This window comes from Rattus rattus, chromosome 14, assembly GCF_011064425.1.
Source record: "Rattus rattus isolate New Zealand chromosome 14, Rrattus_CSIRO_v1, whole genome shotgun sequence".
In the NCBI taxonomy this organism is placed as follows: Eukaryota; Metazoa; Chordata; class Mammalia; order Rodentia; family Muridae; genus Rattus; species Rattus rattus.
The window spans coordinates 77,220,882-77,237,545 of record NC_046167.1 but is presented as its reverse complement, the minus strand read 5'-3'; the positions used below and the strand labels follow the sequence as shown (position 1 = coordinate 77,237,545).

Genomic DNA, 16,664 nt, shown 5'->3' with positions numbered 1-16,664 from the left:
AAAAACCCAGGATAGCTAAAAGTATCCTCAACAATAAAAGGACATCTGGGGGAATCACTATCCCTGAACTCAAGCAGTATTACAGAGCAATAGTGATAAAACTGCATGGTATTGGTACAGAGAGAGACAGATAGGCCAGTGGAACAGAATTGAAGACCCAGAAATGAACCCATACACCTATGGTCACTTGATTTTTGACAAAGGAGCCAAAACCATCCAATGGAAAAAAAAATAGCATTTTCAGCAAATGGTGCTGGTTCAACTGGAGGTCAGCATGTAAAAGAATGCAGATCGATCCATGCTTATCACCCTGTACAAAGCTTAAGTCCAAGTGGATCAAGGACCTTCACATCAAAACCAGATACACTCAAACTAATAGCAGAAAAAGTGGGGAAGCATCTCGAACACCTGGGCACTCGAGAAAATTTCCTGAACAAAACACCAATGGCTTATGCTCTAAGATCAAGAATCGACAAATGGGATCTCATAAAACTGCAAAACTTCTGTAAGGCAAAGGACACTGTTGTTTGGACAAAACAGCAACCAACATATTGGGAAAAGATCTTTACCAATCCTACAACAGATAGAGGGCTTATATCCAAAACATACAAAGACCTCACGAAGTTAGACTGCAGGGAGACAAATAACCCTATTAAAAATGGGGTTCAGAGCTAAACAAAGAATTCACAGCTGAGGAATGCCTAGTGGCTGAGAAACACCTAAAGAAATGTTCAACATCTTTAGTCCTAAGGGAAATGCAAATCAAAACAACCCTGAGATTTCACCTCACACCACTGAGAATGGCTAAGATCAAAAACTCAGGTGACAGCAAATGCTGGTGAGGATGTGGAGAAAGACGAACATCCTCCATTGTTGGTGGGATTGCAGACTGGTACAACCATTCTGGAAATCAGTCTGGAGATTCCTCAGAAAATTGGACATTGAACTACCTGAGGATCCAGCTATACCTCTCTTGGGCATATACCCCAAAGATGCCCCAACATATAAAAAAGACACGTGCTCCACTATGTTCAGAGCAGCCTTATTTATAAAGCCAGAAGCTGAAAAGAACCCAGATGCCCTTCAACAGAGGAATGGAGACAGAAAATGTGGTACATCTACACAATGGAATATTACTCAGCTATCAAAAACAATGACTTTATGAAATTCATAGGCAAATGGAGGGAACTGGAAAATATCATCCTGAGTGAGGTAACCCAGTCACAGAAAAACACACATGGTATGCACTCATTGATAAGTGGCTATTAGTCCAAATGCTTGAATTACCCTAGATGCACAGAACACATGAAACTCAAGACGGATGATCAAAATGCGAATGCTTCACTCCTTCTTTAAAAGGGGAACAAGAATACCCTTGGCAGTGAATAGGGAGGCAAAGATTAAAACAGAGGCAGAAGGAACACCCATTCAGAGCCTGTCCTACATGTGGCCATACATATACAGCCACCAAACTAGGTAAGATGGATGAAGCAGAGAAGTGCCAGTTGACAGGAACTGGATGTAGATCTCTCCTGAGAGACACAGCCAGAATACAGCAAATACATAGGCGAATGCCAGGAGCAAACCACTGAACTGAGAACGGGACCCCCATTGAAGGAATCAGAGAAAGGACTGAAAGAGCTTGAAGGGGCTCGAGATCCCATATGAACAACAATCCTAACCAACCAGAGCTTCCAGGGACTAAGCCACTACCCAAAGACTATACATGGACTGACCCTGGGCTCCAACCTCATAGGTAGCAATGAACAGCCTTGTAAGAGCACCAGTGTTAGGGGAAGCCCTTGGTCCTGCTAAGACTGAACCCCCAGTGAACGTGATTGTTGGGGGGAGGGCCGTAATGTGGGGAGGATGGGGAGGGGAACACCGATATAGAAGGGGAGGGGGAGGAGTTAGTGTGATTTTGGCCCGGAAACCGGGAAAGGGAATAACATTCGAAATGTAAATAAGAAATACTCAAGTTAATAAAGATAACAAAAAACAAAACAAAAAAAAACCCGTCTCTAATAATAAAAAAAATCTTTTAATTACACATTCATTTATTCAACAAACACAACCACCTGGACCCTGTTTTAGGATCGAGGATCCACACCTGACCTGTAGATCTCATATATTTCAGTCAGTATATGAGCACCTAGATTTCAGTCTGGTACAAATAAAAATGATTAATAAAAACAAGCTATGAATAGATATACCACATGATCCAGCTATGTAACTCTTCAAGTATATTGTGAAGTTGGACTAAATGGATTTTGAGTTATGAGACCAGGGAATAGAATGTCGTGGTTCACATGATAAAGTTACTCAAAAGTTCATATGCTATAAACTTTGGTTCATAGTTGATGGAACTGTTTGGTAAGGTTTAGATGTGTCCTTATTGGAAGAGCTTTGTTACTGGAGGCAAACTCTGAGGTTTCAAAAGGCATGCGGTAATCACATTGTCCTCCTTGCCTCTTCCTTAATATGTGTAAGTATAAAATTTCAGTAGTTCCCACTGCCATCCTGAACAGTGAACTTCTGAAATTATAGCTTAATGAAATGCTGTTTTTAATTAGGTGCTTTGGGCATGGGTTTTTAATCATAGTAATAAAAAAGAACTAATGCATGGTCATAGTATTAAGTAATTCCTGATGAGTTAATATTATATTCAGAGATTAGTGCATCTTTTAGTCCTCACCCAAGAAACCTCTCTTTGCTGTAGATGCTGATTAACACAGAGACTCGTAACTGGTCAAATTGCAGAGAATAGGAAACTTTGGAATGCCCAGCCATAAATGGAAATATATGTCATATTTCTCCATTACATATTTAACACTCATTATGGAAAATGTGGAGAATGAGTGCACAAGCCAGGGATAGTTGATGACTACAGGGGAACTGTTTTGACATAAGAAGTAGCTACAAGTGTGAACTCACAGACATTGTGACAGGGTGCACTAGACAACGCAAATCAAAGCAAGACCAAATGTCAGCACTGAGAGGGTATATGGACACAGATTCTCACTGTTAACCATGGTGCTGTTGGCTATTTGAGCCTCTTAGAGTTTTCTCTTCTTTTACACTGTAGCTGCTGGTAAGATGACTACACTAATGAAAGGTATACATGTAAGAATATTTGGGAAAAATTGCTCTTGATGTGTTTAAATAGTAAAGACACAGATTGGTGTGGGTACGAAAGTGAGAAAGCTCTAGCAAGACTGGGAGAGAGTGCAAGTAATGTGACCAAAGCATATAATATGAAGCTCTCAAAGAACAAATTAAAGAAGAAAACAGTTTCGAAGCTGATTTCTATACTTTGCTCACATTCTAGACATTGAGCTTTTTCCTTATTGGTGGACAGGGTGAGGTTGTGGAATCAATCTGCTAATGTAAATATTATCTTCTGAGAAAACCCTCTTCATGCTGCTGACTTCTGGGTTACACCAAGGGTTTCAGAGTTCCAACAGTTTCACTCTCTTCTGTTTCCTCAGGTTAGATGTTGATTCTTATCCTAGACATCAACATCTGTCTACAGTATGCAGTAACCTGTGGTTGATCACAAAGAGGAGAAATTGCTGAAAATTCAGGCCAGGTCCAAGTGACTGTAGAATAAGTTGAGTGGAGATGAGAGAGTCTAGTGCCTTAAATACAGATTCTTAGTAATAAGCGAAATTTAAATCTCATGCATGCTGGAGGACACTTCAAACCCAGGGCTAGAATATTTATTGAGATGATAAGTGACACAGTAGACATTATTTACTATCACTAATCATTGTATTTTCCTAGTGAAATTAGGGGAAGTGGAATTTGCCAATCTCAGTTTGTATCCAAGTAGGTTAGGGATCTGAAAGTGCAAAAATATTCCAGCAAAACAGAATCAGAGTTGAAGGGATAGCTAGAAAGAATGGCCAGACTTCAAATGGGTCTCAGTTGAGGAATAGAACCCTGATTAGATTTGAAGGGTGATCAGATAGCAATAATGATTTGTACAGAATTTATAATGGGAATGGCATGACACAAGGACATAGACAGCTATTGTTTGCAAAAGCCCAGGGAGCTGAATGAATCAAGACAAGATAATTATTCAAGGAATATTGAATAAATAGATATTCAATGACTTATTCAGTTTAATGAGGCATTATAACATGTATTCTTTATTAAAGATGCTTCAGCGTTTCTTCTATATTTCGAAACATATTGCTGAAGTTTAAATTTGAGTACTTTACTTTGGATAGTGTAGATTATAGGGTTGACTGGTAACATACATTGCTTTCCTGATCTAAAGAAGCAGAAACTGTCACAGTCAATGGACAAACAGAATATGACATCATCACTATGTGTGCTATTTGGAATGGAAATGACTGTCATAGACCCATAAAGAATGGAATTATTAGGAGGTGTCGCCTTGTAGAGTTAGGTGTGACTTTTTTTTTGAGGTGTGTCACTAGGGGTTGGGCTTTGAGGTCTCAGATGCTCAAGCCATTCCCATTGTGTTACTCTTTTCCTGTAGATGAAGATATAAACTCTCTGATCTTTCTCTGTCACCATTGTCTGCTTGCATGTCACCATGAGAGCAATGGACTAAAATAGACTCTGAAATTGTAAGCAAATCTCAATCTAATGTTTTCTTTTATAAGAACAACCATGGCTCTGTTATTTCTTTACAGCAATAGAAGCCCTAAGATACCATATAATAGAAAATTATAAAACCTTAATAAAGGATGATATTTTGACAGTATTTTCTGGTGACTAATTTCTTTCCAAGTGGTCCACTTTCAATACTGGTACAGAGGAACCTCCTTGCAATATGGTGATGGTAAGGAAAACCCAACATGGTGATAGTAAGGCAAATTCCTAAACAGAGCAATTGAAGTGAGGGGTATGGTGGTTGAGGAAGGACATGGATTAGAGGATTATTGTTTAAGAAATTCAGAGTTTCTCTAAAGAAAAGGAAATCCTTCCAGAGATCTACTTGGTGATACTTGAACAGCAATGCTGTTGTCCCTAAGGTCACTGAGATGTACATATACGTAGTAAAAGTGGGAATTTTCAGGTGAATTATGTGTTTCCCAGTGAAAAGATTGACATTTTATATTTCTTACAAATAGGTTCTCCATTTAAATCGAAGTAAAGAAAAGCCAGACAGTTTCAGTAGACTCAGAGAGCAAGAAAATTCACCTTGTCTGTTAGCTTTTGGTCTCGAATTTTGTCTTATTTGAGAATCAGCTTCCCACAAAGATTCCTCTGAAAGTCATACATGTTATACCTTGAGTGTAGGAAAAAGTCATTCCAATGTTTGTGTTCTCATAGAATCTCATTCTAGCTGTAGATTAAACAGTAAATGTGGTACCAGTTTATGAAGAAAACCATTTTTTCCTTGAGCCAGTCATCATGCAAAATGTCACACATGAAGTAATTGACTAACTGTCTGGCCCACAGCCACCCCTTCAGGACAAGCAGGATAAGATCTAGTTAGAGCCTAGAGTTTGAAATCTTGAGGCTTGGAGGCAGTAGGTCTTCAGCCTGAAGGCCAATCATATCACTGCACAGCAAAGCAGAAGAGGGCCAAGGTTGAAGGGTGGGACTAACTAGCCAGAGACTTGGGATTTAAAGCTTGAATAAAGTGTGGTTGGCCCAGATCCTGGGAATTCAGCAACCTTTGGAAAGCTGTGCAGTACACCAGGGCAGCTGCGGTCACCACCGGTGAGGTCCTGCATCCACAAGGGCAGAAAAGTAAGTGTTTATGGGAGAGAGCCTTGAGAGACTCCATGGATACTCAATCAGTGCCCCAGTAATGAGAATATTTTTTTTAACTTCAGTAGCCCTGCCGTGTGAAGGTAGAGAATGGTGGGGAAGCTATAGAGTAAGGAAACCCAACATCTCTTATGTTTAGATTTGCATAGGTTCCCATTACACTGAAAATCTGATTCTGTCTGGAGAGAGTGACATCTGGTACCATATAAAGCAGGGACATAGTCATCTCATCCTGAACCTACAGAGATAATTTTCTTGCATATCACCACTGGATAAAAAACTTCTTTTCATGGTTGGCATGAGAAGATGTAGTAGCAGGTAGTGTGTCTCTAGGCAAGAACTACAGAGGGTGTGGCTTAGCAGATCCAGCATATCTTTTTTTTTTCATCTTTATTAACTTGAGTATTTTTAATTTACATTTCAATTGTTATTCCCCTTCTGGGTTTCCGGGCCAACATGTCCCTAACCCCTCCCCCTCCCCTTCTCTATGGGTGTTCCCCACCCCATCCTCCCCCATTACTGCCCTCCCCCCAAACAATCCCGTTCACTGGGGGTTCAGTCTTGGCAGGACCCAGGGCTTTGCTTCCACTGGTGCTCTTATTAGGCTATTCATTGCTACCTAAGTAGTTGGAGTCCAGGGTCAATCCATGTATAGTCTTTGGGTAGTGGCTTAGTCCCTGGAAGCTCTGGTTAGTTGGCATTGTTGTTCATATTGGGTCTCAAGTCCCTTCAAGCTCTTTCAGTCCTTTCTCTGATTCCTTCAATGGGGGTCCCATTCTCAGTTCAGAGGTTTAATGATGGCATTTGCCTATGTATTTGCTGTATTCTGGTTGTGTCTTTCAGGAGAGATCTACATCCGGTTCCTGTAGGCCTGAACTTCTTTGCTTCATCCATCTTATCTAGTTTGGTGGCTGTATATGTATGGGCCACATGTGGGGAAGGCTCTGAATGGGTGTTCCTTCTGCCTCTGTTTTAAACTTTGCCTCCCTATTCGCTGTCAAGGGTATTCTTGTTCCCTTTTAAAGAAGGAGTGAAGCATTCATATTTTGGTCATCCTTCTTGAGTTTCATGTGTTCTGTGCATCTAGGGTAATTCAAGCATTTAGGCTAATAGCCACTAATCAATGAGTGCATACCATGTGTGTTTTTCTGTGATTGGGTTAGCTCACTCAGGATGATATTTTCCAGTTCCCTCCATTTGCCTATGAATTTCATAAAGTCATTGTTTTTGATAGCTGAGTAATATTTCATTGTGTGGATGTACCACATTTTCAGTATCCATTCCTCTGTTGAAGGGCATCTGGGTTCTTTCCAGCTTCTGGCTATTATAAATAAGGCTGCTTTGAACATAGTGGAGCATGTGTCTTTGTTATATGTTGGGGCATCTTTTGGGTATATGCCTAAGAGAGGTATAGCTGGGTTTTCAGGTATTTCAATGTCCAATTTTCTGAGGAACCTCCAGACTGATTTCCAGAATGGTTGTACCAGTCTGTAATCCCACCAAAAATGGAGGAGTGTTCCTCTTTCTCCACATCCTCCCCAGCATTTGCTGTCACCTGAGTTGTTGATCTTAGCCATTGTCACTGGTGTGAGGTGAAATCTCAGGGTTGTTTTGATTTGCATTTCCCTTATGACTAAAGATGTTGAACAATTCTTTAGGTGTTTCTCAGCCATTCCTCATTTCTTAGCTGTGAATCCTTTGCTTTGCTCTGAACCCCATTTTTAATAGGGTTATTTGTCTCCCTGCAGTCTAACTTCGTGAGGTCTTTGTATATTTTGGATATAAGCCCTCTATCAGTTGTAGGATTGGTAGAGATCTTTTCCCAATATGTTGGTTGTCATTTTGTCCTAACAACAGTGTCCTTTGCCTTACAGAAGCTTTGCAGTTTTATGAGATCCCATTTGTCGATTCTTGATCTTAGAGCACAAGCCATTGGTGTTTTGTTCAGGAAGTTTTCTCCAGTGCCCATGTGTTTGAGATTCTTCCCCACTTTTTCTGCTATTAGTTTGAGTGTATCTGGTTTGATATGGAGGTCCTTGATCCACTTGGACTTAAGCTTTGTACAGGGTGATAAGCATGGATCGATCTGCATTCTTTTACATGCTGACCTCCAGTTGAACCAGCACCATTTGCTGAAAATGCTATCTTTTTTCCATTGGATTGTTTTGGCTCCTTTGTCAAAAATCAAGTGACCATAGGTGTGTGGGTTCATTTCTGTGTCTTCAATTCTATTCCCCTGGTCTATCTGTCTGTCTCTGTACCAATACCATGCAGTTTTTTACCACTATTGCTTTGTAATACTGCTTGAGTTCAGGGATAGTGATTCCCCCTGAAGTCCTTTTATGTTGAGGATACTTTTAGCTATCCTGGGTTTTTTGTTATTCCAGATGAATTTGCAAATTATTCTGTCCAACTCTCTAAAGAATTGGATTGGTATTTTGATGGGGATTGTATTGAATCTGTAGATTGCTTTTGGTAAAATGGACTTTTTTACTATATTAATCCTGCCAATCCATGAGCATGGGATATTTTTCCATCTTCTGAGATCTTCAATTTCTTTCTTCAGAGGCTCGAGGTTCTTATCATACAGATCTTTCACTTGTTTGGTTAAAGTCACACTAAAGTACTTTATATTCTTTGGGACTATTATGATGGTGTCGTTTCCCTAATTTCTTTTTCGGCCTGTTTCTCTTTTGTGTAGAGGAAGGCTACTGATTTATTTGAGTTAATTTTATACCCAGCCACTTTGCTGAAGGTGTTTATCATGTTTAGTTGTTCTCTGGTGGAACTTTTGGGATCACTTAAATATACTATCATATCATCTGCAAATAGTGATATTTTGACTTCTTCTTTTCCAATCTCTATTCCTTTGATCTCCTTTTGTTGCCTGACTGCTCTGGCTAGAACTTCAAGAACTATATTGAATAAGTAGGGAGAGAGTGGGCAGCCTTGTGTAGTCCCTGATTTTAGTGGGATTGCTTCAAGAATCTCTTCAATTAGTTTAATGTTAGCTACTGGTTTAATCTGAAATCCCAGCAGTGGCTTTCTCCAGTTCCTCCTCTTCAGTGGTGGCAATGATTTTTCTGTGTAATTCTTTCCTCACTGAGGTAATGCATGTTATTCCAAAGACCTAAGGGTGGGCAATGTTCAAACAAGCCAACCTATTGATGTATGTCAGGCAGGAATATGATGTTGTCTGGCCCCAATTCATGAGGAAACCTTGTGCTATGTAAGAGGAGCTTTTCTGTATTACAAATCCTAAGTTACCTATGTCATATGTCCATAGATGCATACATTTTGAACCTTGTTATCTTGATAAGTTTCTAGTAGAAATGCAGTTTGCATTCTTAGAATTGTTGTCATGTTCTGCATCTCTCACCCTCTATCTATCTATCTGTCTGTCTATCTATTATCTATCTATCTATCTATCTATCTATCTATCTATCTATCTATCTATCTATAAATCTATTTATCATCTGTCTATCTATCTATCTATCTATCTATCTATCTATCTATCTATCTATCTATCTACCATCTATCTATCTATTTATCTATAAATCTAACTATCATCTATCTATCTATCATCTATCATCTGTCTGTCTATCTACCTACCTATCATCTATTTATTTATATATTTTTCTCTCATATATTATGTTTGGATGGAAGTTTCTCCTTTCTCTAATTCTTCCAAGTGCTGTGCTTCTTCATGGAAAAACTAAATGTTATTCACTGAGCCTTCATTCCAAATATATATCTAGCCATTTCCAAAATCTTTGGATAAATATTTTGGAGAATGATTAAAATAATTTTATCTACCATGAATGTTTTTGTTTCTCAGGAAGGAGTAAGAAGTCATTTAAAAGTGTTGGTGAAAAAAAAAAGTGTTGGTGTAGTCACGCCTTCATTTCTCTTCCCTCTTTGCATACTTGAGATATGACTCCTGCTGTGTTGCTGGCCATGCTGTGCTTCAGAATGGTCTTATCTTCACCAGCACCTGATCCCGTTTTGGATGCTGAATGGCAGAAATGGAAAATAAAATATGAAAAAACATACAGCCTGGTTAGTAATTTTGGAACTGTCCAGAGGGAACAAAGAGAGCTTGTTGGGGGTTATGGGCATAATAGAGGCCATAGAAACTGCATTTTTCTGAAGAATTACATAAACTCAGGTGAGCTTAGGGTGGTTAGGATCTCTGCTCCTAGACATGTCATAAATAGTTTGCTTCAGTGTCCTGAGATCTCTCTCTCTCTCTCTCTCTCTCTCTCTCTCTCTCTCTCTCTCTCTCTCTCTCTCTCTCTTTCTCTCTCTCTCTCTCTCTCCCTCCCTCCCTCTCTCTGGCTTTTCTTCACCTATTGCAGTAAGTGCTTGGTCAGCATCTACAGTGGTTAAAAACAAGTCACCTATTATTTTTATTTCCAGGAGGAAGAAGGACAGAAGAGAGCAGTATGGGAAGAAAATATGAAAAAGATCAAACTGCACAATGGGGAGAATGGCCTAGGGAAGCATGGTTTCACCATGGAAATGAATGCCTTTGGTGACATGGTGACTGTGACATATATAGCATCACAATGTATTTTTTCTTCAATTCATTGGTGTTTTTGCTTTTCAATAATTCATGTATTTTTTCCTTAAAGACAATTGAAGAATTCAGGAAATTAATGATTGAAATCCCAATCCCAACCATCAAGAAAGACAACAGTGTACAGAAACGTCAGGCTGTTAACGTGCCCAACTTTATAAACTGGAGGAAGAGAGGCTATGTTACCCCTGTGCGGAGACAGGTATTACTGTGTCACATGCCCACCTTCCTCAGCCACAGGAAATTGGGAAGGGGCATGTCTGCGTGGACTGAGCAATTTTTATGAAAAATTTTATTCTTCTTGTGCTCTTATACAAGGCTTATCAATCATTTCCAGCCACCATTACCTTAGCATTACATCTCCCTCTCCTGTCCCCCATCATATCTTTAGACTTCATGTCATCTTTCATTGCTATCTATAACCTGCCCTTATGTGCATGTATATCGATGAGTGCTTTGGCATGAGCAAACCACCAGCAGGCAAGTCTCTGAAGAAGACTGACCTTTTCTTGACAGACTTCCCTCAGCTGCCAGTTGTTCATTTTCTGACATAGTATTCAGCTGTTTGATTTGGAGTTGCCATTTGTTTGTGAATGATTGCCTCTTGTTCTCCACTTAGGGAAGATGTAATTCTTGTTGGGCTTTTTCTGTGGCTGGTGCCATAGAAGGACAGATGTTCCGGAAAACAGGTCAACTGATCCCTCTGAGTGTACAGAACCTGGTGGACTGCTCTAGACCTCAAGGCAACCTGGGCTGTTCTTTAGGCAATACATACTTTGCATTGCAGTATGTGAAGGAAAATGGAGGTCTGGAATCTGAGGCAACCTATCCATATGAAGGAAAGGTAGGTGGATTTTTATGCTATTGTCATGTCATTGCAGTATTGTCTTTGCAGTCGTGCCAATTGATATGGTTGCCATGTAGCTGATTCTACTTCTACACACATGGAGAGCATGTAAGTCCTTATATAAAATATTCATTTCTTCACTGTGAAAATTTCTTATTGACAGTGAGACTGAAATGGGTGTCATTGATAACATGACTTTCGGTTCCAAATCTCCCAGTAGCCTTTATTTCCTGGCATGGTTATGAAAGCCTAGCTGTGGGGAGGCTCAGCTGCAAGGACCAGAATGTGGTCCTGACTCTTGTTCCACAGGGGCCCAGAGAGAAGTAACCTGGCCTTTTAACTCTTTATGTGTTCAAGGAAGGATCCTGCAAGTACCATCCTGATAATTCTACTGCTAGTATCGCAGGCATTGAGTTTGTCCCAAAGAATGAGCATGCATTAATGAATGCTGTGGCGACACTAGGGCCCATTTCTGTTGCAATTGATGCAAGGCATGAATCCTTCTTGTTCTATAGAAATGGTAAGCATATGTCCTTTTGGATATTAGTTGAAAAATCTGTGATGTTTCATGGCATTTATGTTCAACAGATCATTCTTCAAAATATAAAATGTGATGTATTTATGTGGGTTTGCATATTTTACAGCTATCCATTCAATAATCTTGTATATCATCTGTACTTGATATGACCTCCCCCTGGCATGTGAGCAATGTATAGTCCATAAAATTTACTGTTTAGCTTAATTTCCCATTATGTGGTATGGCTTTATGACTTTTAGTGAAATGGCATTTCTAGAATAACTTAATGAAAGTCTTGAATTAAATAATTTATGGTCAGGGGTGCTTGCTTGCAAAGGGGTTCTATCAGTGAAAACACAAAATGTGAATGAATCACCTTCGATGCACGTTCATGATCACTTGGATGTCTCTGGATTCTAATGAGGACCTATACTGATTCCTGTCTATGACTGATCGCATGGTTAGTGGAGTGTCTGTCACTTCAGTGAAATCAGAAAACAGCTCACTTATTGTTGGTTACCAGTGTCCTTATCAGGTTCCTGGGCCTCACTGACTTATGCATTTTATATTTCAGGTATATATCATGAGCCAAAGTGCAATAGTTCTGTTGTCACACATTCTATGTTACTGGTTGGCTATGGCTTTGTAGGAGAAGAATCAGATGGCAGGAAGTACTGGATTCTTAAGAACAGGTATAAACTGCCAAATCTATTTATATTTGTAGTTGGAAAGAGATACTTTTTCCATTTCTATTGAGAGTTTTCAGAAGTCCTAGAAATTATTGTTCCAATTTAAATTAAACAAAACCTTTTTTTTTTTACTTTATTTTCTCTTATGTATGTGAGTGTTGTGTGTATATGGACTGATTTGACTGTGTGCTTTGCGTGTGTATAATACATGTTTGTGGACACTTGTCTAGGTGCTTGCTTATATAGAGACAATAAATTCACACCAGTTGTCTTCTCTAGTTGTCCTCCACTTATCAGTAGAGGCAGGGAATTCTGCTGATCCTAGAGGTCACTCTCTCCTTTAGTGTGTCTACCCTTTGTATCTCAGTTATGTCCTGCTTCTGGGAATTTAGACAGGGTGTTAAGGCTACCTGGCATTTCACAAAGTTTCATTACTTTTATTTATATGTATGTTTGTATGAATGAATGCTTTATGTTGGCAAATGCCTGCAGAGACCTAAAAATGTACATTGCCTGAGACTCCAATAAAAGGGGGTATGATCTGAATGACATTGATGCTGGGTGGGAGCCCTTGTCTTCACACTATTAGGCACTGAGCCATCTCCAGTCTCCATCTTGGCTTTCAATGGGAGCCTGGATTTGAATTTCAGTTTTTTCTTTTGCATGGCAGAGCATGACCACCTTTGTATCTCGACAGCTAGAACAACCAGCTCACACTGCAAGATCACAGTGTTCATCCAGTGGTTTCCTTGGGTGTAATATCATGCCTGGGCCATTGATTTTCTAAAATATGACAACCATTATTTCTGAACTACCCATGATAGTTGTCTTATCATTCCCTTGCTGCTATTTTCATAGTCATGTTTGAGATAATTTTTGGTTGCCTATGAGTTCAACCTCTGCTTTTTCTCATGCTTTCTATTAAGTTGGCATCTGGCTCCGTGTTCAAATGAGGAGTTATTGTAATAATCCACTGCAGTGTGTAATTCTTACTAAGTGGGAAACATGATTTCTTTCAGCATGGGAAATAAATGGGGCAACAGAGGCTATATGAAGATTGCCAAAGACCAGGGTAACCACTGTGGAATTGTTACATATGCCCTTTATCCAAGGGTGTGAATTGCCTGGTGGTGACAAGGAAGGAAAGAACAGAAGACAACACGGAGAGAAGAGGCACTTCCATTTCAAAACAGCTGGCCATTCTTGTGTATATAAGACACTGCTGTCATTGAAAAGCCAGTTGTGAGAGAATGTTGTGATATGTTTACTCTTGTAAGACATGACCACTACTGTACCTGATGTACTGTAACATTGGTTTGTATTTGTTTTCTATAACAGTGTTATTTTTATTTTTCCTGTAAGAAATCAAATCTTTAAAAATAAAGCTTTCTTTAAATGTTGCTCAGCCAATTGCATTTCTTCTATTGAGAATTCTCTGTTTTAGATCTGTACCCCATTTTTTAACTTGGATGCTTTTTTGTAATTAATTTCTTGAGTTCTTTATGTATTTTGGGTATCAGTCCTCTATCAGATGTGGAGTTGGTAAAAATCATTTTCCATTATGGTGGTGTCCAGCCTGTTATCCATTTTGGGTATCAGGGTAAGGCAGTAAAGGGTGGCATTGGTGAACAGGGACAAAACCTGATGACTTTTGGTGATTAACTCTCTTTAACTCTTTGCTATTCTGTGGTAAAATGCTCCTGGCTCTGGCAATTAGCTCTTGTGTACAGCATTAAGAAATTAAGGAGGAAAATTTAGTTGCTTTGGCCCTTTTCCCTTTGACTCCTGGGCCCCTCACTAAGCAGTTGAGAGGCTCAGAGTTTGTTAACTCTTTTTGAGCCAAAGAAAAAGGAAAAGAAAGAAAGTAAGGCACACAAAGAAAAACAAGCACACTCTGGGTGACGTGGAGGAAGTAAAGATCCAGCAAGCCTGTATTGCTGTTTTCAGTTTTTATACTTTCTCTAAAAAAATTATTTCATGTAGCTATCAGGTAGAACCGGTGTAGCAGGACAACTGATTACATTATTTTCTAAACATATTTTCATTCCATTATTTCATAATAAGTTTAAGGTAATGTCATAGATTGATAAGGTTTAAGGAGTTACAGCAGAATTGTTTACATGTCATTTTATCATGCTATTATGTGCCTAAACACTCATTAGCTATCTTCTAGATCCATCAGTTCATCATGAGTTTATTTATTTATTTGTTTGTTTGTTTATCTATTTATTTATGCATTCATTTATTGTATATGAGTACACTGTAGCTGTCTTCAGAAATCCAAGAAGAGGGTATCAGATCCCATTATACATTATTGTGAGCCTCCACATGGTTGCTGGGAATTAAAATCAGGACCTCTGGAAGAGCAGTTAGTGCTTTTATCTGATGAGCCATCTCTCCAGCCACTCATAATTTTAAAGAAATAATTTTTATGTCACAAGTTAGTCCTGTTTTTTCAAGAAACAAGTCATCAGCCTTGTGTCTTATTTTGAAGTTATGTATAGATAAACTAGTCAGTATTTTATTTTCCGTCCTTGTACCTGTAATGAATTGTACATTTCCAGTGTACGACTTTCAGTTACCAGATCATGGTCTCATATCTAACCTAGAAGGAATGTTTTACTTGATTGTGAATTTGTTCCAAGCCTACTTTCTTTATCTAGGGCTATTAGCTTGTGACATGTGAAGGTTTACAGAACTCTATTTGCAGCTTTCATTCTACAGTGGGCTTGAAATTATTATCAGAAGTTATGAAATCATCAATTTGTCTATACGGCATTGCTACATGAGAGTACATCTTCATGTAGATCTCCAAGAAATTTGCCCAATAGAGTGGACAAATGCCCAGGAATGGTTAAGCTATTTAGTAGTGATAGGAAAGACATATCAATAGCAAGAAGCAATTCTGAGATAAAGTCTCTGAGGAATGTGCATCTGAGTTCATCCATTAGAGCCTTGCAAAATGGTGGGCCATCTTTAGAAAACTCACTTGCTAACCTTCGCCATTCCTAGATGCTTCTCTCACCATATTGTAGGTTGCTGCCTTGTCTGAATGATGGTATCATTCACCTTACAGAAGATTTTCAGTTTCAGGGTGTCCCATTTATTAATCATTAATCTAAGTGCTACGGTATTGGTATTCTGTTTAGAAAGTCTTTCCCTGTGCCAATGAGTTCAAGATCATTCCCAACTTTCTTGTCTGTCAACTCATTGTTTCTGTTTTTTTTTTTGCCTCTTCTTTTTATTTTTTAAGAAAGTGTGGCTTCAACAAACTTTCACACAGGTCATGGTGATTATGTAACGCCAGCTGCAATGCTCAGGCACATTAAGCTTCTAAACCTAATTGCCTTGCATGGCTTGGGAAATCAATTTTTTTATTGATTAATTTTATTCAATTTATTTTTTTATTTATGTTTCAAATGTTATCCCTTTCATGGTTTTCTGTTTCTGGTTTTATTTTGAGGTCTTCAATACTATTAGAACTGACTTTTGTGCAGGGTGCTAGGAATAGATCTACTTGTATTCTTCTACATGCACCCATCTAGTTTGCCCAGCACCATTTGTCAAAGATGCCTTCTTTTTTCCAGTATGTATTTCTGGCTTCTTTATCAAAAATGCTTGTTCACATGTGTGTGTATTTATGCCTGGATCTTCAATTTGATTCTTTAATCATTATTTTTGTCTTTATGTCAATACCACTGATTATTAGTATGGCTGATCTGTAGTATAATTATAAATAAGAAGTGGTCAGACTTAGATCAACTTATTAAGTACTCTTTTGGCTATCCTGATTTTTACTTTTCAATATGAACTTGAGAATTATGCTTTCTTTTCTTTTTTTTATTGGATATTTTTACTTACATCTCACATGTTATTCCCTTTCCTGGTTTCCTGTCCACAATAAGCCCATATCCCATCCCACTCTCCATCATTATAAGGGTATTCCCCCTCCACACACACACCCCCTTTCCACCTCACCACCATGACATTCCCCTACATTGGGGTGTTCAGCCTTGCAGGACCAAGGGCTTCTCCTCCATTGGTACCCAACAAAGCCATCCTCTGCTACATATGCAGTTGGAGCCATGGGTCTGTCCATGTGTACTCTTTGGGTAGTGGTTTAGCTCAGGGAGCTGTGATTGGTTGGTATTGTTTTACTTATGGGGTTGAAAGCCCCTTCAGCTCCATCAATCCTTTCTCTAATTCCTCCAACAGGGACACCATTCTCAGTTCAATGGTTTGCTGCTAGCATTCGCCTCTGTATTTGACATGTTCTGGCTG

General features: G+C 39.0%; 1 protein-coding gene across 1 annotated transcript; it reads left to right on the top strand.

The window, feature by feature from the left end:
- The first annotated feature begins 5,619 nt into the window (after positions 1–5,619).
- LOC116883637 (cathepsin M-like) lies at positions 5,620–13,679 on the top strand. The gene is made up of 8 exons (XM_032884825.1): positions 5,620–5,730; positions 9,683–9,810; positions 10,171–10,293; positions 10,386–10,532; positions 10,950–11,174; positions 11,535–11,697; positions 12,269–12,386; positions 13,403–13,679. Exons 2-8 carry the CDS (start codon positions 9,685–9,687, stop codon positions 13,500–13,502), a joined length of 1,002 nt encoding a protein of 333 aa, XP_032740716.1. The 5' UTR covers positions 5,620–5,730; positions 9,683–9,684; the 3' UTR covers positions 13,503–13,679.
- The last annotated feature ends 2,985 nt before the right edge of the window (positions 13,680–16,664 follow it).